The 21,523-nt window shown below is 39.2% G+C and overlaps 3 protein-coding genes across 5 annotated transcripts; 1 reads left to right on the top strand and 2 right to left on the bottom strand.

Moving 5' to 3' along the window:
* Nucleotides 1-362: 362 nt before the first annotated feature.
* ubtd1a (ubiquitin domain containing 1a) lies at nt 363-8,276 on the bottom strand. 2 transcript variants are annotated; one of them, XM_042502515.1, is made up of 5 exons: nt 7,967-8,276; nt 7,443-7,529; nt 2,652-2,879; nt 1,489-1,674; nt 363-1,288 (listed from the first exon to the last, which is right to left on the bottom strand). In XM_042502515.1, the coding sequence occupies exons 1-5, from the start codon at nt 8,016-8,018 to the stop codon at nt 1,074-1,076; spliced, it is 768 nt and encodes a 255-aa protein (XP_042358449.1). In that variant the 5' UTR covers nt 8,019-8,276; the 3' UTR covers nt 363-1,073. The 2 variants fall into 2 exon arrangements, with proteins under 2 accessions (XP_042358449.1, XP_042358450.1); XM_042502516.1 differs by lacking the exons at nt 7,443-7,529; nt 7,967-8,276 and adding an exon at nt 5,574-5,736.
* A 1,840-nt stretch (nt 8,277-10,116) lies between these two features.
* Nucleotides 10,117-16,357, bottom strand: zdhhc16a (zinc finger DHHC-type palmitoyltransferase 16a). Of its 2 annotated transcripts, XM_042502053.1 has the most exons (11): nt 16,236-16,357; nt 14,327-14,584; nt 14,030-14,224; nt 13,849-13,937; nt 12,597-12,625; nt 12,375-12,508; nt 12,082-12,165; nt 11,900-11,985; nt 11,243-11,366; nt 10,702-10,772; nt 10,117-10,588 (listed from the first exon to the last, which is right to left on the bottom strand). In XM_042502053.1, the coding sequence occupies exons 2-11, from the start codon at nt 14,558-14,560 to the stop codon at nt 10,486-10,488; spliced, it is 1,149 nt and encodes a 382-aa protein (XP_042357987.1). In that variant the 5' UTR covers nt 14,561-14,584; nt 16,236-16,357; the 3' UTR covers nt 10,117-10,485. The 2 variants fall into 2 exon arrangements, with proteins under 2 accessions (XP_042357987.1, XP_042357988.1); XM_042502054.1 differs by lacking the exon at nt 12,082-12,165.
* A 297-nt stretch (nt 16,358-16,654) lies between these two features.
* mettl18 (methyltransferase like 18) lies at nt 16,655-20,296 on the top strand. The gene is made up of 2 exons (XM_042502489.1): nt 16,655-16,865; nt 18,838-20,296. The coding sequence occupies exons 1-2, from the start codon at nt 16,761-16,763 to the stop codon at nt 19,786-19,788; spliced, it is 1,056 nt and encodes a 351-aa protein (XP_042358423.1). The 5' UTR covers nt 16,655-16,760; the 3' UTR covers nt 19,789-20,296.
* Nucleotides 20,297-21,523: the final 1,227 nt, after the last annotated feature.

Genomic DNA, 21,523 nt, shown 5'->3' with positions numbered 1-21,523 from the left:
AAAACTTATTTGGTGAAACCCCTGTTCTAATGTGAATATGTAATGTTTTTGTTACTGTCCATGTCCATGTCCTTTTTTTTAGTTTTATTTTAAATTTTAAATTTTATGAACATTTAAATATCTTTATTGCCTCATGTATTAATACAATGCTTATCATTTATTATCTTTTGTGTAGTATGTCCATTTTGTATTATTATTTTTTATTTTAGTCACTCTCATTCCGTGATCCCCCAAATTTACTCTGGGACCCTTCGTGAGGACCGGACTCCCTGGTTGTGAACTATTGCCTGTGGATAAGTTGTCACTTTAAACCTTCCTATATACACTTGTGAAGCCTAAGAATCAGGAAAGAGCAGAACGACTTCAATTTTCCAATATTTATTGATAAGTTATTCAAGTACAGTGAGCATCATATTGTACATACGACTACAGTATCTTGTTTGGAGTGACAAAATAAAAAAACAAACCTGATCGTCTCTTATTATTTCCTTTTAGAAAGGTGCCTTCAATACATTCCGTGTCTTCATTACAAGTATACAGTTGTGAATTGAAAATGTGCACAATTACATGACCAAACAACACACATAGAAACTGGTATTTACATTTTTCTTTTTCCCCTATGGTTTTCTGCCATCCTTACACTACTTCTCAGATCGCATGACAGAAATCTTTAAAAAGAAAAGAAAAGGAATTGGTTTTCCTTATTCAGTTTAAGCACAAGTACAAACACACATGATGAGGAGGGGGACCAGTGTAAACAATAGAGCTGTAAGTTGATGTCCACACAAACAGACAGACAGACGGACAGACAGACAGACAATGGGATGCGCATCTTAGGACTCTATTTTTAATCTAAAGTGTTTCAGTGCTTTTTAATATTTTTTACTTCATTTGGAAAAAGGAAAAAAATACAAAACGGAGCAATATAAAAGCAATAATTTCTTATATAAAAATGTACACAAAATTCCACTGCATTGCCAACTGGAAAATAATTTCAAGCCCTACTTCTATTCCTGTCCCCCTCTCTGGCACGTCCTTTATATTTTCTTCTCTTTATATCTCTGTCTCCCTCCTCAGTTAGCTATGACTGGAGGGTTCGTATTGACGATCACTTGGACCACAAAGTCCTTCTGGATCTTGGCGTCTTGTAGACGAGTCTTGTCAGTCAGGAGCTTCCCGGAAAAGAACCACCTCTGGCGGGCCACGTCGATTTCTTCCTGTTCTTCCAACTGCTTCTTTAGCTCAGCGATGGAGTCCGCCATGCTGGCTGTCAGACGCACGTCCTTCCCTAAGAACACCACAGGGCATAAACAGAGTTGACACAGATTTCTGAACAAGCTGTGAGATACTGAAAAGCTATGAATTATAAATCAGTGTGAAGCCTAGATGAGATGCAGTGAAATGTTGCATGCATGCAATCTGCATAACGTGTGGTTTTGCAGATTCAAATGTCACATTATATCATAGGTCACACTGCGTGTTTCTTACCTGATGACAATCGTACCCGCAGCTGGAACTCTTGTCTACACGGCGGAGGTTGAGCCTGTTTTTGTGTGGAGTCAGAGACTTTGCACTCACTGGATGTTTCAGAGATGAGATTGACAGGCGGGGCTAGAGTGTAGGCTGGGAGCTGGTAGCGGTTGCCCAGTTCATCATAGCTCTCTGTGAGGGAGCCTGTAGAGGGAAAAAACGGACAGCATAAACAACCGCTTTCCAAAATCCTTCCTATTAGTTACAGCAACTCACTTCAACCCTTTGAAATCGGAGCGAATTGGCTTAATTTCTTTCAAAAACATGGGAAAAGGCAATGAGAAATGACAAAAAAAATGACCTCAAAATTAGCAAGAAGTCTGTAAAAAGTACCAAAAAACAAAAAAAAAAAAAGATTTTTTTAAAATTAATTAATTAATAATAATAATGAAGAAAATGACCTAATAATAATAATCTAACGTAATTTTGATAATTATGGATATATTTTTCCCCTAGCAATTTAAAAATTGTTTTCTAAATATAATAATTTCTTGCAATTTGTGGAACACTCTTATCAAGTTGCTTATTGCCTTTTTTCTCATGTTTTTGAAAGAAATCACACCAATTTATACGGGGTTCAAAGGATAATCACTTGTGAAATATATCTGAAAGAAGCACAACAAAAGTGTTATCGCTCCAGATTTCAAAGGGTTAACCCTGATACATAAACCCCTTTATTATTCTGACTAACCAGATGAAGTATGAGGCAGTCACATATATATTTATATATGTATATATTTATATTTTATGTACTGTATATATACATTGTCCTTGAACTTGCCAATTGCTTCAAAAGCAAAACCCCTCTTGTGTCTGAGTAGATAAATATGCATGAACAGTGTTTTTTTCCACCTAACTCTGCCATGGGTTTCTGTGCACCAATCCATTCACAGTGGTCACGCAGCACTGCGACTATTATGTAACTATTACAGCAGTAATCTCTGAACAACTGATGCATGGGATTCTGCAAACTGTCCTTTGACATTTTGAGAATTATTACAGGGAGTTTATTCATTTGTGCTGGAACTTCCAGCACATTTACAGCTTACAAATGATAGCTAGATAATGCACATTTCCATGTCTGAGAGGACGTGTGTGTGTGTATGTGGATGGTTTCATACCGTGTGGCAGGGTAATGCAGGCTCCGTCCACTATAGCCTGTGCGAGCTCCAGGTCATTGCACTCCGCAGCCAGGGCTGCTGCTCTGAGTGCGTCCCAGATCTCTTTCCGTCCATCAAAGGCAGGAGCTGTGTCCCAAAACTCATCCCTCTTACTCCTCAGCTGACCCTCCGTCATTGGGTACTCACTCTTCCACTTTGGGCGCTCCTTCTTGAGGGGCTCATTGCGTCCTGAAAGAAAACAAGAGGGCAGTGTTCAAAGACTGATCTAGCTGACCCAAAGTGATATCATCAGTCATGTAACATATTTTTACTTTTTAAAAGATGCCAGGAAGTACAGTATCTTTTTGCACCTGATGATAGTTGGCTGCAGCTCAAACTGTTACTGTCAAAGGGATTACAGGGCGGTAAAACCAAGTATCTGGTGGTGAAGCTCTGAGAAACTTGCTAAGTATGTAGACGGTTGCCAGGTTGGCTCAGTACACGGCTGCTGTAATATGGCTGAGCTGTTCACCATTACTCTGGGACACAAGGAAATGTCAAGAAATAATTTTATATAATTCAAATGTGTTACTAATATATTGCTCCAAGCAGAGCTATAAGTGACAAAATTAATCACACAAAAAACATTTTTTAATGGTCTACCACTTTGAACTTACAAAAGAGCGTCATCTGTGGAAAAACAATTTATTATGAGACATTTTCAAATAAGATTTAAGAGACATTATAATAGCTAGGTGCTTCAAATCTACTACCACTTTGATGTTTTATGCAGACTTGGTTGTGTAAACACCATTGAGGTCAGACAAGGACGAAAAGGCTTATCTTCCATACTGAAGGATCTTCAGCCCCTTACATCTGTAATATTCAACACTATTCTATTTGCTACGAAATCTAAGAAAAGATAATACTATTATGAATGCAACTGCTCTCTGTCACAACTGCAACAACAAATAAACCCTGTAATGTTACACACCCACTACAGGTGTTTCCATGCATGTATATAATATGTTATATCCACTGTACCGGCCTACCAAGAAAGACCATTTGATTCAAAGAAGGAGCAAAATCAAAGTGATTATTTATAATGCTGTGGATTACTGCAGTGGCTAGTAACACATACATGTGCACTGACATCCACTCACAAACACAAGCGCACACCAGTGGATTATGGGCAGTAATCAGGTTCCACATAACAGGATTTATCTGCTCCTATCCCATAAGGCATTGGTTGGAGAGATGAGCACTCTCTGACCAATGAGAGCAAGCAAAAAACGCTCAGGCATCATTACGAGTCAAAAACAACAAGCACATGGAAACACGGAGCCTCTACAAATCAATTATGATGTCATCATTTTGTGAAACTGACATCACTTTTGTGAAATACATATTCTGATGCAAAACAATGAGAAGTGCACGCAACACGCACAGATTTAAATGACCTTTTATGTCATTTGCAATGCAGACCTCCATATCATAACAGCTGTGACACCATGACCTTTAAGAGATGAGGCAATGGCTTTAGTTGGAGGTTTACATAAGGTGAGTCTGGATTTACGCAAGGTGTATTTTTTTGCAAGTGTGCCTGCATACACATTTTATCATTTACATGAAATTCAATAGTAATAAAAGGCAACGTTTTAATATCAAATCAACTCCTTTTTATTTTCAAAAACCCCTAATTACAGTATAACGGAAGTACGTAGAAAATAAGTGCTGTGTAAGATTGCACTTTATATTCCTCTCATCCTTTGTCTATGAAATTATTATGTTAAATGATTGTTCAGTTTTAACTGATCTTGCATAAACATGAGTTTTTAGTCACCTTTGTGATTGTGGACAGGCAGCTACAAAGTTGCAAAGGAGCACATTAACATGTCCGCTAAACAAATGCAAATTTATGTGTCTTGAATCCTGACAAGCAGCCTGACTGACAGACACTGATAGGAGATAATTGCAACTTACTCTGACCTGCTGGGCGAAGACGAAATGACTTCAAGATGTGTGCACATAACAGCTAGAGAAGAATAATTGTCAAGTTTCCTATCACTCAGTCAGAGACAATATAATGACAAAACCCATTTTTAGAATGTGGTTCAGAAGATTCATGGGACATATTTTAAGTCATGAGGTTTGAAAGAACGAACATGGCCCACAGCACAATACACACTGAACAAAACATGCTCGATTAGAGAACATCTTGATTGTAGATACAGTAACATAACATCACTGTGCCTTCTTGGTTTGGTTTTGTGTTTAATAGAATGAGTTGGATGTAATCAGTGATGACAACCTGCATTATCTGATGATATTTTAACCTCCTGCTTGCTGTTTGTAAAGTGGAGTGTGCGTGTTCAGGGAGCTCTGCTTTGACAGCGTGTCCTCAGCTGTAACCCTCACTACCTGGAATCTAAGCTAAGCCAAGTTTTTTTCCCCTTCAAGCATTGGCATTTCAGGAGGATAGAAAACTACCAACTAAAATCAACCAAAACAGGACATGTTTCAGTTTTTTCATGTCTGAGTTTTTTTTGGGCCACTTCACCATTTAATTACAACAATTACTACTACTTGTAGTATATCAGTGTTCAGCATGGTGCCTACCAATAGCAAACACTGACTTCTGTACAGTCATCTCCTAAACATCTGCACAGCAACCTTAACTGAATTAAATTACATCTCCATCGAAGTGGCATCAGAGTACCTCTTCATGAGCATTTCAGTTAGAGGCAGCAATGTAGATGTTGTCAATCATATTGTTATGCCTCTTTCCGTTTGTGTGTATTTTTAGCCATTTGTTCTATTTTCAGACTGTCTTCAACATACACAAAAGCCTCTGAGATAAATCATGGCACATCACAGTGAGCAGCAAAAACAAGAAAAAAGAAAGAAAGCTTTTTTTCACCCCAAACAAAAATCTATACTTACTTTTCAGTATAATCCTCAAGGGTGCGTTTGGAGCGTGATAGTAGCTGTATTCCCTGGAGTTTGGTACTCCCATCGCTGCTCTTACTCTGAAGTTTGATGCGAGTCAGTGAAAAGTCTGCATCAATGACCTACAGACACCAACCCCGAAGAAGAGGACAGCTCTGCTGTGTCCAACCAGCTCGCTGCAAAACACCGCTCAACTGATGAGACAACCACCTGATCTACTTTCTACGTGCAGACTCCACTTTAGAACTCAGTGAACTGTAGTGACACTTCCCCAGTTGCTCAAAAATGACCACACTCCCTCCACTTATATCCCTACTAATAGAAAATACTTCACAACCCTAAAATACCCCAAGATCAGTTCAAGGAAAGAGGTTAAAAGAAGGTGAGGGTAAACTGAGTGTCCTAGGCAGAGGGTAGCTTCTTTACACAACAGGCCATAATCCTATCAGCTCTATTTAGAGGCAGGATAGAAATACGCAAAGGCAACATGCTAAACCTATTAGCAGACAATAAACCCTTGTCAGACCATTACAGTATGAAGGAGATGCTAGTTCTGCGAAACGCCCCCAACAGGTGATTGTTTTTCCTTCATGACAGCTCTACTATTTATATGAATGAGTGCCGCACTTCCACAGGGTGGTTTATCTCACAAAAGAAGCTGAACATGATCTGTGAGGTCATGCATGTGTGCCTCGCAGGTAAATGATCTCCTTTTGCACGCGAATATATTTTACAGCAGGTTGACAGGAGGCAAATCATGCACCAAGTAGGTCAAACTGACATGAAAACTCAGTGCAGGCCACCACCGCTGCTGCTACTGCTGCTCCATACATAATGCATGACCATCCAGCTGAGTGCACAGACACTTTTTCCACAAGGAATGGATTGACCGCTGTTTATATAAAACATTGTTATATCAGGGTAGGTCCTTAGTAAAGATTAGAAACATGACGAGCTGGCCTGAAAACATTTAACACCTGAGATATAAGCTCTCACACTAAGGAAGACCCCTTACCTGCATTTTAACATAAATGCATGAATTATTACAGCTTGCACTCATAGAAATTGCTGCTTTGCATTGATTCTGATGTTTTTTGACATAATTATTAGGGGTCAACAGATTATTGGCCTGGCTGATTATAGGGGCCGATATTTGGCATTTTTACAATTATCGCTGTTTTATTTTAATGATCACCAATGAAATTAATTAATGAAAAAGTGTGCGTATGACACCAGGGATGGCAGTCTGCAATACATGCTAAGAAAGTGTAAGCATGGGACGAACTTCTATTTTTATAAAACCTCAGGGAGCTATTTAACTATAAAAAAAAAAGTTGCAGGGAACTTGCTGTATATGATGTTGAACATTACAATTTTGAGTAAACATTTGCTTAAGGCAAGTTTGTTATATACCAAATTCAAAATTTTGACAGAAAGATTTTCAATTTTTTTGGAAATGCCAAATATTGTTTTTCGGTCTCAGTAAGTACTATTAAAAGGCATTTATATCTGCCCTGAAAAAACAGTATCGGTCAACCCCTAATAATCATGTGTAGTTTGTACTTGCATTTAAATGCATAACGACAGAAGCAATGTCCCCTTAGCTATAATAACATATTCGTGATAGGCACTTAAGAATATACAGTATGTAGCCCCTCTCAAACTCATATTGTCACAACATTTCATCTGAACTGTAACAGCACAATAAGTGAAATTGTCTCATTCCAAGTACCTGGTTGTAATCTCTTGTGCATAAATCACTTCCATTTGTGCATTGTGTTTCTTAAGCATTCGCAAAAATATGCAATTACGCCTATTTTAGAAACTGAGAGGCTGCAGTCCAATGTATTACCAGCTTCTTACCTCCACGTTTTTTGCTCCTTGTCGAGCTTCGGGCACTCCCTTGTCCATCCATCCTACTCCTCCCCACACAGCCTCCCATCACTGTCCCTACAATCCACACCGAGGAGAAAAATCATCAGTCTATCTGCATGTTTGAAATGCTTTAAAATGCATTTGTGATCACGTCGGATCAATAAATAGTGACTGATGATGTGAAATTAAGTGCCTTATGTGAAAAGCCTCATCAGGGAATAATGACAGCTCAGCACTCCTTGTTCCTGTGAGGTCAGACAAGCTGCGATGTTTACGTCACGTGTACTGCCAGCTGACGGGGGCACGCGCCTGGACCTCATGCCCCTTTCGCTCTGATTTTACTCTCAAATATCGAAAAAAAATGTATGTGCCTTACAACAATTTACGTTGTGTTTATATTTTAAGGGATGCAGGCTACTTTTAGTGCGATTTAATTATTTACAGTTAGTATTATTAGTCACTGGTCGTTTGATATATCAGTTTAAAAAACAAACAGTTCGGATTTTGCCTACCGGAAATCCAGTCTGCTAAATTATGCATCCGTCTGCAGTTTGCTTGCCACATCCGAACTTGTTTCCAAGTGAAGTTATCACCCTGACGCGACGACCAGCAGGAGATGCGAGTCAGCAGGTTGACAAACTGGGAGCAGTGGGTCCGTGCACGACTAGCGGGTGACCAGTCTGACCCTGCGGAGCCTTCAGGAAGTCTCAAAGGCTTCTCCAAAAAAATGCAATCAATATCCGTATATCCCCCGAATCATAATGAACGCAGCTCACACGCACAATCCGTTTGCACTGATCTAGAATTAAATACTTATCAGGCTGCACGCATGCGTAGCTTAAACCACTTATTTTATTTTGCGTCAAGCTCTTCAGAATAAAAGCGGAAACTAATAAATGACCCCTCCAGAATAGTAGAGCTGTCCAAATAATCAACTATTCCATTTGAAAATATGCGACACTTGGAAAATATAAAACACCGATTACGATAGAAACAAATGAAATAAGATAAAATAAATGTCGGGAGTTATTGTGAAATCTGTGTTAGTAAACGCCTTTATGGGGATTTTAGTCTGAAATGCATGCGGAAGTATTTTTTATTATTATTCTCATCATCTGTGTTGCTTGACGTTTCACCACAATAAAAGTGCATTTAAGCCTTTTCTTTAAAATACAATCTTGAACATGCAATAAAACGCACTCACCTGATTTATTTATATAATAAACCAACTGTTGTTGCTGGTGTATCCTCCAAATATTTACTTCTATAAGGTAATTGCCTAGCTATTCAAAGTTTTATTGGAATTAAACTATATATATCGGCACATTTTGCAGTTACAGTGATTAACCACCCAAACCTCTCATAGGGCACTTCAGTGCTCATCACTGCCCTTAAAAACAAAACCAAGTGGGGCCTCTAGTTACCATATGGCAGCTGGATGTTCACATACTGAGATGTGCGTGTGTGTGTGTTCTTTTAAACAAATTATCATGACATTTAATCAAGCAAAATTGTCCAAATGCATTTTTGACTAGGGGTGAGGGGGCTCAGTAGGCTTCTTCACCAGATCTCCCCAGAGTCAAGGATTGCCACTACATACAGATCATGCTTACTCTGACCTTCAGCTATTACAAATCTCCACAAAGCATTTACCACACACTTCAATTCACTCCAGTGAATGGCAAGCACAACCATGTGCAACACCAGCATACCCAAATACAAACAGGGAAGGAAATGGTCAAAATAAATAAATAAACTGTATGAAGTTTTAATCTTAGTATTGAAATGCTGTTGTTTCCTAATGATCAGAATTGAAGACCTCTAAAATGAACCAAATTGATACAAACACACATATATAAATATAAATATATATTTTTGGTAATTTCAGCATTCTTTTGTTCGTTTTTCTCAGTAATCATTACTATTATCTATACCTGCCAGACATACTGTACAACGTTTTGCCAAACATGTTGAACACTGGCATCTGCTGGCAGATTGAATACTGTCATCTCTATGTCCATGTACAGTGTGTGTGTGTGTGTGTGTGTGTCTGTCTGTCTGTTTCAGACAGAGTGGGGGATGTGATGAGCAACGGCAGGGTGAAAGAGTGGTGGAAACAGGCTGAAATCTGTTATCATCCATCCTCTTTCTCTTGCATTCACCTTTCAACTGACAAGATCACTGCTCATTTTCTAATTGTCTGCTTATCAAATACATTAAATGCAAAAAATTATATCCTGTGAATAGTTTTATGCCAGCAGGATTTTTGCTCAAATTTCTTATATCTCCTCTTGCACGTTTGCTTTCATCTGTGTGTATCTCCCTGACTGTGGTGCTGCCTGTTTCTGATGTAACATATTCATATGAATCTGCAGATCAAATCTGTATCTCGATTAATCCCCCCCTACGAGCAGCATGATTCTGGGTTTTTGCCTGTGTAACCAATACTGTGACATAACACTGGAGCTGGAGTTTTTTTTGCTCAGTATTGTAAAGTGATACTGGAGCAAAAACCTGAAGACCATAACTGACAGTTATTTAGGCATAAATGCCTACATTAAAATTGCCAAAGTGAATTTATATACTTTTTGAAATAAGTTTGATGAAAAAACAAATAAAAAAAACAGTGTATTTGTTGTAAGAGTGAACTCACTGTGCCCAATTTTTAAAATCAATTTATAAAGATTTATTAACTTAACAGGTACAAAATACAGATAAATAGTACAGTATTGCGGTGCAGCAGTGTCCGCAATGCTCACGGTCGAGTAAAACCCGTTTGTAAGATAAAAGAAAAATCCAGTGGAGAGCAAACCATCAATGACACATTGTCTTCTCACTGGTGAAAAATGTAGACCATCCACTTGCCACTGCAAGTTTCTGAGGTATTGGAAGTTGACATGACCCCATTTCTTCAGCTGCATGGAGCCACCATGCAAGGATCCTTAAAGCCAACCAGATCAAATGACCAGAGGGGGCTGGACACAGCAAAGACTGCTGGAATTAGGCTACAACTATGCCTGAGTAGAGTCTGTCATACAGGTATTAGGTCCTTTTTAAGTGGGAATGCCTCCCATGTCAGCCCATCACCAAGCGGGGCGTGTGCGGAAGGGAGGAGAACGCGTGTCACCCAGTGACTAGATGCAAGAGATAAAGAAGAACAGGTTAGGATAGGTACAAGGCAGCACTGATCATAAATGATTTGTGGGTTCCTGAACAGAAAATCATTACAAACATCAGACAGACACACCTTCTCTTCTCCACGCCAAGGAAGAGTTTCCAGTTATTCAGCCTGCCATAGTCAAAAGGGTTTCTGTAAACCTGGTGGAGCAGTTAAAGGAAAAAAGAGAAGGGGCAATTAAAAACCTATTAAATGTCACACACAGAAGCTCCCTTAACTTATCATGACCTAAATTATTTTAGATGTATATTATGCAGGAATTGTCGCTGTTTATTAACATGACATTCAAACTCACCCCTCCTCCTTACACTGCTTGCAAGTGCTCTTTTTATTTTGTCTTTTATCTCTTTTGTTTATTTTTGATCTATTTCACCTTCTTAATTCATGTTTTATTTCCTTTTATTTGTGGTTTTATATCAGCAAAGTAAGAGGTAAATAAGATAATACAGGCAGAGGGCAGAGTCGCTGCAAGAAAATATACTCCCACACACCTCTAGTGGGTCCTAAGTGATGGTTGAGAGAGATCACATTTGTATGAGTCTATACTTTTTTTATTTAGCAAAATTCTGCATAGTATACCCTTAACATTTGAAATATTAAACATACTCACCCGTCCTCGTCTTGCCATTCGCTTTGTTTCTTTGCTGTTAATGTGTCTTTCAATGCTGGTCTCTCCTCTGGATATGAGAACTGCATGCCACATGGTCAAAGCTCCCAGAGCCACTCCCACAGTGCTAAAAGAATAAAACACATTTTATCTGATCCACTGCTCAGATAATAAGACAACCGCCACGTCACAATTCTATACTACATACTGTTAACAGAGTGTAAACTTTAGTGTTTGGAGTTGGCATGAAAAAAATCAGTGTACTTCATCGTATTGCACTAACAGGGAGAGATGAAAAACGTGTCGATCAAATCGTAAACTTGGAATGTCTCTGTCAATCTTATTTGACAAAGAAGAACTGAAATAGTTTTCCAAATATTTTGTACATTTTTTGTCTGATAACAACCTGGAGCTGTTTCACAACCATTTTTCACAGCTGTGAGCTGCTCTTCCATTTCCTTAGTGCATTGCGTAGTGGAACAATAGTGTCCATCAACAACACGCTCAAGAATTTAAGTAGATTCAGTATGTATATTTATATGTTTTGGTATACTGTAAACACAATTCATACATAAAATCTGCTCACAGATATGGGCCTGTGTAACAGTAGGTAGCAGGGTCCCATGTGTGGCAAGATGCAACATGAAATGCATATATTACCTGGTAAGCACCCACATGTAGATGATGCTCTTATGAATCATCTTATCCTTGAAGGTGTACGGAGGTGCAGGTGTTTGATAGTTGGTCTTGACAAAAATAAAAGGAGCATGTTACATAACCAACAGATGATAAAAACACTTACGCCAAATAAAGTTATTGTGTGTGTACATTTAAAATTGTACCTGGCCAGGGGGGAGAAGCCCAATGAGAATTCCCATCCCTGTTACCGGCACCCCTTGCTTTTCTGCATCCAAATGCTTAAAGCGCTAATGGAACAGCCCACGTACACAAACCCGAGTATTAAAGACAGAAACAAGGCAGAGTCAGTGAGGAACAGTTAAGCCCCGCAGTGAAAGATACCAGACATGGAGGAAAAGTAACAGGCAAAACCCAAAAACCCTGACAAGGACAAAACACCAAGCAGGCACACAGGCAACAGCAGTCCAACAGTGCGGTTTGAGTCTGAGAAACTCACCTCAATAGCACTGTATGCTTCTAGGAACAGGTTTCTGCCACTGATGCTACAGTAGATGCAGCCCAAGGCCAGGGAGACGCAGAAGGAGAAGAAGTAACGGTGGTTTAAATGGCCCACGCAGTTGTTTAGCCAGGCTGAGATGCTGACATTAAGGAAAACGACCATCTCTTCAGAGTCACATCAAAATAAACTTTTTTGAAACAATGTCAGGATAAAGGATACGACAATGATGGTCCATTTTCAGGATGCACCTGCAAAAGAAAAAGAAAGCATGCAGTCTGATAATTATATAGAAACTTCTGCAAGTTTTTTTTTCACTTTCTTAACATGATGCTATGGTACCCATATGCCAGCCACCACAGTGATCCTGCTAACCTCTCTCCTGTGAGTCAATTAAATTCCACAAATCAGTCCACAGGATCTTGGTCAACCAAGATATTTTCAGTCACTTAAAGCTGGGGTAGGCAGTTTAACTTCGCCTGATGATGGCAAAAAGTCTTACAGACAGAGAGTTGCTATTCCAACATTAGCAACAACTACCTGGCAATCCAAAAAAAAGGAAGACGGACTAAAAGTCTAAAAGAGAGTCTGACAATAACCAAAATAAAAAATGCGTCAATATTTTCAAATCGTTTCCGAGATGGACGTAAAATGGCTGTGGAGGGTTTCTGGCTCAATTTCAGTCACCAAAGCCACCGACCAAAAGTCCATGTAATTAGCTGAGTGAGGCGAAGGGATGGTGGGGTGACTAGCTGGCTAATTTTTGTCTAATATTTGGTAGAATAGAGAGAAAGAGAGCAGGACAATGAGGAGCTGAATGAATGAGCTGTGTGAAACTGCACAATAAATTAAATCAAAGTACTGGAAACAATGGGTTACTGTATGAAGCATGTGCATGTGCACATGGTCGCCTGGAGAGAGGAGCTACAGACAGAGAGGGGAGAGCTGCAGGAGGAGGGTGTTTTTTCAAATTCTACCGTTCTTTTACCTTTTCCAGATTTTTTAATAACCCAGAAATGTATGTCTTTTTATGGAGATTGAGCAAATAGGTATTAGGACAAAATGTGCCATATATCTAACAATAAAATCATATTTTCACGAACATGGTTCCATCTTTACACAAGACTATACTTTATCTTTGTAGCAAAAGTGCAGAAAACAACTTCACACATTTTTCAATTAATCAACTAGTGACTTGGCCGACTACAAATCGGCAAGCTCGTGTTTTATTTGCTCTGGCTGATACTAACTGATTTAACATTTCAATTTGGTGTGGTGAACCAAGGCTAGGTCGTATAAGAATGTATTAAACCAAGGGCAGCCCCTTTGCTAATTTTAGAACTTTTAATCAAAAGCATTAGGGGCTTTTTCCACAATAACTCAGCTTTAGTGGTCAACAAAACAGATGGTCCAAATTAGCCAGACTCATCGATTTGGGAAATACCAGAACAGAGGAAATACGACATTGACTCACCTGTTACAGATACCACAGTGGTGTGTTCTTGCTGGTTTAGGGATGATGCATTTCTTGCAGACTGACACAAATGGACTGTCATTTTTTTCCTAATTGAAGGAGGACATTTTTATTGCATTACTAAAATCCCAATGAATGAATCTATGCTCAGTTCTGCATAAAAGTGTGATTGATATCTTACTGTAGGGGGATACCCGGGGGAAGTCTTGGTGGCCTTGTAGTAATGGAAAACAATCATGACGAGGTTCCAGTGTCCATAACAGATGTGCCAAGCGATCCATGGTGGGGAGTATGTGTTGAGGACCAGAGGAAGCAGGACCAGATAGGCTATCACCAAGATGGAGCTCGTCAGTATCACCACCAGACTAACAAACACCTGCGAGACAACGACAGGGGACACACAGAGAACTGTCTTCAGTGAAAAACTTGAAAACTATCTCTATGTAATTAAAGCACATAGAAAAACACACACACTTACCGAGCCAAACCAGCGGGTGACATAATCCACAGTAAAAAACAGCGGTTCAAAGACAGAGTCAAAAACCACATCTGAGTCTGTGAGAAAGTTAAAATATAATGAGTTCACCAGCAGTTTCATATAAGCCCATATTTTCCTAATCCACAATGGCGGTGTGATCTTTGCTCTCCTGGTACATGACCGTAACCGCACAAATCGCAGCAGGTGGAGCGCTGAGCTGGGACACCACCGCATCCTGCATCTGTGATATGCACACACCTTCAAAGAAAATAAACATGAAATGAATTAAATGTAGCTGTTTTTTTTAAATAGACACTAATTGCATGTATATTACATCCAGCAACAACAAAAAAGACATAAAAAATATTTTTGACAATCCAGTGTAAGGCTGCAATTAATTATTTTCATTATCCATAATTTGCAAAATATTTTCTTAATTAGTCAATTCATTGTTTGGTTTATAAAATGTAGAAAATAGAGAAATAACACCATTTCAATTTCCTAAAGCTCAAGGTAGCTGCTTGTTTTGTTGACATACTATCCAAAACTCAAATATATTAAACTTACTATCACTTAAGACACATAACTCAGAATCAGATGTATGTTATTGATCCCCAGGAGAGCATTTGGTCACATTACAGTTACTGTAACAGGCTACAAGCATAAAGAAGTTATAAGAAAACTAGATAATATTTAAACAAGAAGTATGCAAAAAAAGAAGTGCAGCCTCTCTTTACAAATGAGAAGCTGTAATCAGACAATGTTTGGCATTTTAGACTGAGAAATTACTAAAATTATCAATCAATTATCAAAGTAGTAGCCAATTAATTTTCTGTGAATCGGCTAATAATTTCAGCTCTAATCCAGGGCATCATATCAAAACTAGGGATCAACCAATATTGTGTTTTTTCAGGGCCTGTACTGATACCAATGATTAGCAGTTAATCAGACCGATAACCGATATTTGAAACCAATATGCATTTACAGTGAAAATGAAAATCTTTCTGTCAATATTTAGAATTTGGAATATAACAAACTCCAAACTTAAATTCTTTAAATGCCTTTACCAAATGTTTAATCCAAACCAAAACTTTCAACGTCAAATAAAGCAAGTCCCCACCAACTTTTTTTCATAAAGTTCAGTGAAAATTTAAATAATAAATAAAAATAGCACCCTGTGGTTCTACAAAGTACAAGTTCCTCCAATGCTGACATTTTCTTTACACTTTTTAACTGAGAAACACCGATACAGCTAATCGGCAAAATGCCATATATCGGCCACGATAATCTACCAGGCCGATAATCTGTCGACACTTAATCAAAGTTTACCAAAAACTCTGGAAAAGATCTTTTTGACAGATGAGTTGTTTTTATAACTCACCACATCAATCTGTGCCAACTGACACTTTAAGTCCGTCAGGTAAGTTAAAGCTACAAAATAACCAAGTTGCTAGCAAGGTAGAGCTTGCATGTGAATAAAATATTCAAGAAACCAATCAAACGTGTATGGAAAAGGACTGGCGGTTAAATGTGCTAAAAGCCTAGTTGCTTTGCTGCATTCCTGGCAGGGTGGAGACAGGGTGGAGGTTTTCGCAGGTGAGAGGGTTGCAGTGGTCTGGACTGGAGTTGACTTCTGTCAGTAGCAGTAGCATTCAGCTTCACACCATCAGGCAATGTTAGGCTATTATTCAAAGACCATTACAAGACTGTAAGTCAAGCTATCGTTTCATGAAAGCCTTAAGTGTTAATATGTCCCTAATGCACACTGCTGCCAACAGTCCCTCAAAACCCTGCTCTTAAATCCCTTTTGTTTGGATGTCATTACCGTGTTTTCCTATTCAAATACCCGACGCTGTGCGCCGCGGTCTGTTATTTACAAACATTTCAGATATATTTAGGTCATACTCACTGTTCTATGAAGGCAGGAAACCTGTCGAAACCACCCCTCTCGTCGACATGTTAAAAAGAAGGCAAAACGGGATTAGTGCCACATGATAGCGAAGAGGAGCAGGATCAGGGACCTTCTGTGTCTGTGACAGTTAACAGATCTGAATCCTGATCCGGAGTTAGTGCGCATGCGCCATACTCCCGACGAAAGGCATCATGGTAATCTGAGTCGGGAATTAATTACGACGTTTTAGAAGTGGATGATTGCTTCAGCAATTTACATTTATTTGCCTAATTTTCACATGATATATTCTTAAAAATAGATTAGAATTACACTTGACTTGCAACGGTTGCTTTACTTCGTAAATGGAAAATTTGCCAATCGGCTACTCCGATCAGTAGCATTCTGGGACTTGTAGTTCGTAAAGGAAACAGGGCTACCTAGCTGCACTTGCATGATTTTTAGCAGTTAGCTCGCCATGTGGAGCCTGCTGTAAGCGACCACCTTTTCAACCTCAAGCGAGCTGTTTCGGTGTTGTCAGTCATCATGTCATTTTGTTTTAACTTCGACCTTCCAGCACAAACAACAAACCCGGACGATGGGGATGGAATTAAATTGCAAAATGGAAAGAGAGACAATGCTGCTAAATCTGTGAGTAACGTTAGCTCACTACCAATGTGCTCCACATTAAGTTAGTCAAAGTGCCCAAAACTGTCAAAGCGAGGTCGAATTGTAGTTTCTTCCGACCAGAGACTTGTGCAAATCAACCTGATGGCAGAGAGATGGACGTTATTAATGGAAAGATAAAATATAAGCATGAACTGCAGGGGCGTGTATAGTTTTTATGAGTTTAGTGAGGGGAAGAACAGGTCCCTCAGGCATTTTTGTTAGACACTTTTGTATATAATGTTGTTACTGTACAGCATCAACATTTCATTCTCATGTATAGCAATGCAGAAGATAAGATCAAGAGTAGGACTCTATCAAAGCAAAGCCAGCTTAGCAGTAAAACTATACACAGTGATGGAAAGGTTACTTTTGACGTATAAAAAATTATTACTTGAGATTTCATTTGGAAAAAAAAACAATTATAAATATATATATATATATATATATGGATATGAGATGATCAAAACACATCTGGTCAAGACCTTAAAAAAGAAACTCATTCATGATCTTGTGGATGGGTAAAAACACAACATTAGTTTTCATATTCATTGGTATGGTATTTATGAGTAATGATCAAAAATAGTTGATCCTTTTAAATATTTCTTTTTACGGAGCAGAGTTTGGACTAAATTAAAGGATTGATTATTATTGATCTTGAGCTGTAAATACATTGACCTGTCTTCTGTTATAATAGATACAGGGAAACATGCTTTTGAATGGACCAGAAAACGTCAGGGCCATACCCACCCAATAATGCACACACATATTATCACAATACTACTATACATGCAGATTATTTAAATAAGCAATTTCTACAGTGTGATTCCATTACAATTAACTATGAAAACTGAAATGAAAGTAGTGTGTGCATCCACTAGAGAGCGTAGGCTGACAAGCTCCTTTCCCATGAGCAATGATGTCACAGGGAGGAGGCATACCAGGTCAGGGCGAAAATCATACCATTTCATACTGATAGTAGAATTTAGACTGAGTGGTTAGTGTAATGTCTGATGCCACTATATATAGGCATTAAAAATAATAATGATAAAAAAAAACTGCAGAAACTGCAAAAACACTAAAAACACTTTTTTCTAAACTGTCCTCAGTTGATGTGACCTTATGAACAGTTTAACCAACCAGTCCACACATGACATTTGCGCTGTTTGCAGTAACAGCAGCAGTTTTCTTAGTCATACAGTGAATCACATGGCTGATTTGTAACAGTTTCATGTCTTAAATTCATCAACCAGTTAACCAGTCGTATTAATAGAGCACATTTTATAGATATAGGAGTGTTGAATAACTAATAAATACATTTGGAATCAAATAAAATACGGTAGTGTGTAAACCAGTTAACACTTAATTGAACACAGTACTATTATAAATGTTTTTATGTCCAAGTTACATGTTCATTGTGTTTTCACATCAAGAATTATTCTTACAATAATTTCATAAACAGATGTCATATGAGCGATGTTAACTAAAATTTGGAGTTGGTTTAAAGAGCTAAACGTGTTGTTGTTATCAAACCCTCAAAAAGCCATGTTTCAAAATCACCACTAAGTATATTAGTTAGTAAGAATTAAAGTAAAGTAAGAAAGTGAGTCAGTAAGATATTGCTGTATGATAAGTTACAGCTTTGACATTATTATTTAAAAAAAAATAATAAAAAGAACTTGTTTTCTTTTCAATGACTAACAAACCACAATACAGCATACTTAACCTCCACAAATGGTTGGAAATTCCTATGAAGACAAAAGCACAGTCATTATTTATATCTGGACATTCCTGTGCTGTGAGTAGCCTGTAGCTACACAGCCTCAGTAGATTACTGATTTATATATCTGTACCCTGGAGCACATGTTGTCTATATATTTTAGTCATATATTCAAACAAACGTAGCTGAGGGAATATATTTGTGACCCGACTGTTCACACTGCTTTGTTTTTTTCAGGTGGAGGATGAAACGAAACCAGCAGAGCCTGTGAAAGAGGCCAAAGAGCACCTTCAACTAAGTGACTCACAGTTTTTCCTCAGGGATGCTGTCACTGAAACTGTTACAATAGGAGCTCTTCCCCCTCTTCACTTCCTCAACGAGACCGTTTTTGAAAAGACAGCCTCAGAGAGAGATGACGGGGAGGAAATTCTCTCGCGCACTGTGGCGCAGAGGTCTGACCTCATCTCTGGCGTGTACGAGGGAGGGCTGAAAGTGTGGGAGTGCACCTATGACCTTCTGGAGCTAATTGAGAGAGACGGGGAGACCTTTGGGGGGAAGGCGGTTTTGGATTTGGGCTGCGGTGCGGGGCTTTTGGGGATACTGGCTCTGAAGAGAGGAGCCAAGCAGGTCCACTTCCAAGATTATAACAGTACAGTTATTGAACAGCTCACAGTGCCAAATGTCATACTAAACTGCCACGAGGATGATGAGGGAGACAGTGAGGATGAAGAAGGGAAGGGAAAGATACTTGAGGAGGATGGTTGTAAAAAGAAAGTGAAAGAGGTTAAAGATGGTGACCCACCAGTTAAGAAAAGAGCCAGAGACCTCTCAGAGCACCCATTAGTAGCCAAGTGTCGTTTTTTCTCCGGTGACTGGAGCACGTTTCTTACTTTGCTTCAAAATGAGGAACCACAACCCAAATATGACATAATATTCACCTCAGAGACGATCTACAACACCTCATACTACCCAGCGCTACATGAGACCCTCCACAAACTGCTGGCACCAGACGGACTGGTCCACCTCGCCACCAAATCCCACTACTTTGGCGTGGGTGGTGGACTGCACCTGTTTGAGACGTTTGTGGAGCAGAGGGGTGTTTTCTCTATGGAGCACCTGTGGGACGGGGAAGAAGGACTTCAGAGACACGTAGTAGTCCTACGTTTTAAAAAGGAAAAGGCCACTTAAATAATTAAATCCATCCTGAGGAGGTGAAACATTGTATGTTAAAATGAGATATCATTTCCTTTGTATCTGAAATTTGTATGTGAGATCAACTGTGGTGAAACAAAGACAAACTATAATAAAATATGCTGTCTCATCTCCTCTATGCTCTTTGGTCACCTATACCTTCTCTCACTTCCCATATAGAAATTTGAATATGTCTGCCGGTAAGTGAAGTGCAGCTGAAATGGGCTGTTACACGTCTTTAGATGCATGGGGAGGAAAGAAAAGGAAATGGGCTCAGTGACCTTTGCAAGTGATTTCCCCAGTGTTCAAACAGCAGCATGAAAGCCAGGCTTGTTTCTGAAGTCCGGCGCAAAATGTCAATTGCAACTTATCCCACCAGCCCAAGGATGTAGTTTGAAAGTGGATTCTAGAGTCACTGCACATCAACGGTGGGACTCTATGGGGTCTCTGTAGCTCTTATTCAAGTAATGGCTCCTCTTGATTCTGTGGGGTTTTTACCTCCAGTTAATGTCACTGCGTAATCTGGGTGTTCTCTGTTGCAAAACAATGACGTGACACATAATGAATGTATATATCCAAGAAATATGTGTCAAGTACACGTCCAAGAACAGGAAGGGAACTTTGCTGTGATTTTTACCAGCACTGTTGGATTCCCCTTTTTCATCCAGATCAAGGAAGTTAATTCAATTAATCAGACAGGGCTTTTTTCAGAGGAAGTTTGCGCAAAATTCAGCATAGTTTCTCGCATTTGATGTGACTAGGTAAAGAGGATGAGGAAATCAGAGGATTTTACAGGGTCAATAAACAACGAAACTCTTTTTCTCTCAGCTTGCATGTGTAATAACTGTGGTTTTACCCTGCTGACCCAGCTCTGTCTTCTTCAGCTGATAGAACACAATCAGTATCACATCCTTTTCATGTTTGACTACGACCTGAGAGCAAACAGAGTTATTTTAGGTAGGCTGTGTCATTGAATACAACCCTATCAGACCTCACCAGAATAAAATCCAGCTACACAAACATTCACACAAATCAGTCTCATCAAAAACATGCCCATGACGCAAGTGGCACACACTTCTGATAAATAATATTTTACAAAGATAAAACATTTTCTAGGAAATTGTCACAAGCTCAAACATGACAGAGCATTTATACACCCACAGTGTGTGGATAGAATTTCCACTTGATATGTAAATATACTGTAGTGTTAAACCCTTTTTCACTCTCACACACATACAGAGAACCAAACAGTTTCTGTTTGCATATGCCCAGCCAGTGAGCTTCCAGTGTGTCCGCTTCGTCATCGTCTCTCATCTCGACAGCTGTTCACGGCCTGTGGGGGAATTCCTGGTTCCTCGAGTAGACGCAGCCTTTCCCCTGCTTACTTTATGGGAACAGGGGGCAGGGCCAGTCAGATGGTTTTCCTCAGAAACTATTATGTGTTGATTCACTGTGAGGGGGCGTGCTGCTCACCACTCCCACTGTTTCCTTCTTACTGGGAAGTGACTGTCAGGCTTACCGAACGGAGGGAGTGTATAAAAAAAAAAAACAGATAGAGAGGAGGGAGGGAGACTGATGGGTGATGTGAAAGGTGGTGGTATTTAAGGTTCTTTGCTCTGAATGTCAGACAGTATGCTGTATCCTTCCCTGGGACTTGGAGGACATGGGAGAGTGAGCTGAACGTGCAGGTGAACTGGGCAGGGATGGCTTGCTGTATGTTCATCCAGTTTGG

This window comes from Plectropomus leopardus, chromosome 15 (assembly GCF_008729295.1).
Source record: "Plectropomus leopardus isolate mb chromosome 15, YSFRI_Pleo_2.0, whole genome shotgun sequence".
NCBI classification, from domain to species: domain Eukaryota; kingdom Metazoa; phylum Chordata; class Actinopteri; order Perciformes; family Serranidae; genus Plectropomus; species Plectropomus leopardus.
The sequence above is the reverse complement of the archived record's forward strand: the minus strand, read 5'-3'. Positions and strand labels throughout refer to the sequence as shown.

What these genes read in the sequence shown, in the direction of transcription:
- zdhhc16a (XM_042502053.1), bottom strand. Translation starts at nt 14,560, where the DNA reads ATGCGGTGGTGTCCCAGCTCAGCGCTCCACCTGCTGCGATTTGTGCGG. An exon ending in AAGCATACAGTGCTATTGAG is followed by an intron (nt 12,166 to 12,374) that starts GTGAGTTTCTCA and finishes CTGTTCCATTAG; the next exon opens with CGCTTTAAGCATTTGGATGC. An exon ending in CTTGGCGTGGAGAAGAGAAG is followed by an intron (nt 10,589 to 10,701) that starts GTGTGTCTGTCT and finishes TCTTGCATCTAG; the next exon opens with TCACTGGGTGACACGCGTTC.
- ubtd1a (XM_042502515.1), bottom strand. Translation starts at nt 8,018, where the DNA reads ATGTGGCAAGCAAACTGCAGACGGATGCATAATTTAGCAGACTGGATT. An exon ending in CTGCATTACCCTGCCACACG is followed by an intron (nt 1,675 to 2,651) that starts GTATGAAACCAT and finishes TTCCCTCTACAG; the next exon opens with GCTCCCTCACAGAGAGCTAT. An exon ending in GCGGGTACGATTGTCATCAG is followed by an intron (nt 1,289 to 1,488) that starts GTAAGAAACACG and finishes TGGTGTTCTTAG; the next exon opens with GGAAGGACGTGCGTCTGACA.
- mettl18 (XM_042502489.1), top strand. Translation starts at nt 16,761, where the DNA reads ATGTCATTTTGTTTTAACTTCGACCTTCCAGCACAAACAACAAACCCG. An exon ending in GAGACAATGCTGCTAAATCT is followed by an intron (nt 16,866 to 18,837) that starts GTGAGTAACGTT and finishes TGTTTTTTTCAG; the next exon opens with GTGGAGGATGAAACGAAACC.